Source organism: Pipistrellus hanaki (genome assembly GCF_964339955.1).
Source record: "Pipistrellus hanaki genome assembly, chromosome: 1".
Lineage (NCBI taxonomy): Eukaryota > Metazoa > Chordata > Mammalia > Chiroptera > Vespertilionidae > Pipistrellus > Pipistrellus hanaki.
This window is the reverse complement of record NC_140503.1, coordinates 40,792,120-40,792,939: the sequence shown is the minus strand read 5'-3', so window position 1 is coordinate 40,792,939 and position 820 is coordinate 40,792,120. Positions and strand designations below refer to the sequence as shown.

The 820-nt window shown below is 39.3% G+C and overlaps 1 protein-coding gene across 1 annotated transcript; it reads left to right on the top strand.

The window, feature by feature from the left end:
- Positions 1-220: 220 nt before the first annotated feature.
- LOC311626136 (large ribosomal subunit protein eL39-like) lies at positions 221-618 on the top strand. Its single transcript, XM_084891099.1, has one exon. The coding sequence runs from the start codon at positions 243-245 to the stop codon at positions 396-398; it is 156 nt and encodes a 51-aa protein (XP_084747225.1). The 5' UTR covers positions 221-242; the 3' UTR covers positions 399-618.
- The last annotated feature ends 202 nt before the right edge of the window (positions 619-820 follow it).

Genomic DNA, 820 nt, shown 5'->3' with positions numbered 1-820 from the left:
GTTTGTGAGAATTCTTACATCTGTGACTTGATATCTTTAATTAGTTTTGGAAAATTTGCAGCCATTATCTCTTTAAATATTGTTTCTGCTTAATTTCTCTCTCATGTATTGCATTCCAATTATACATATATTAGGCCTTCCCACCCCCAAGTTTACATTCTCTTTTAAAACATAAATTAAATAAAACCTCAGAATTTTGCTCTTTCTCCATCATCGAGGTGCTCGCTCACCTCTCCCTCACCATGTCTTCCCACAAGACTTTCAGGATCAAGAGGTTCCTGGCCAAGAAACAAAAGCAGAATCGGCCCATTCCACAATGGATTCAGATGAAAACTGGTAATATAATCAGGTACAACTCGAAGAGGAGACATTGGAGAAGAACCAAACTGGGCCTATGAGAACTCACTCATGAGAGATGACTCACATATTTATACTGTATCCAGGTTGCCTACACCTTTAAATGATTGAAAAGATGCTACTGTCTGGACAGTTGGAGCATTTTAATTGGAGAATTAATGGACTTGTGATTTTGCTCTGTTGATTTTTCCCCCCCTCCTGCAATAGTAGGATGGTTCAGTAATAAATGTGTGAGATCTTTTTAAAAAAAAAAAAAACACCAAAAAAACCCTCAGAATTTAAGAGCAACAACCCAGCCAGCATGGCTCAGTGGTTGAGTGTCAATCTATGAACCAGGAGATCATGGTTTGATTCCCAGTCAGGACACATGCCTAGGTTGTGAGCTCAATCCCCAAGTGTGGGGCATGCAGGAGACAGCTAAACAATGATTCTCTCTCATCGTTGATGTTTCTATCTCTTTCTC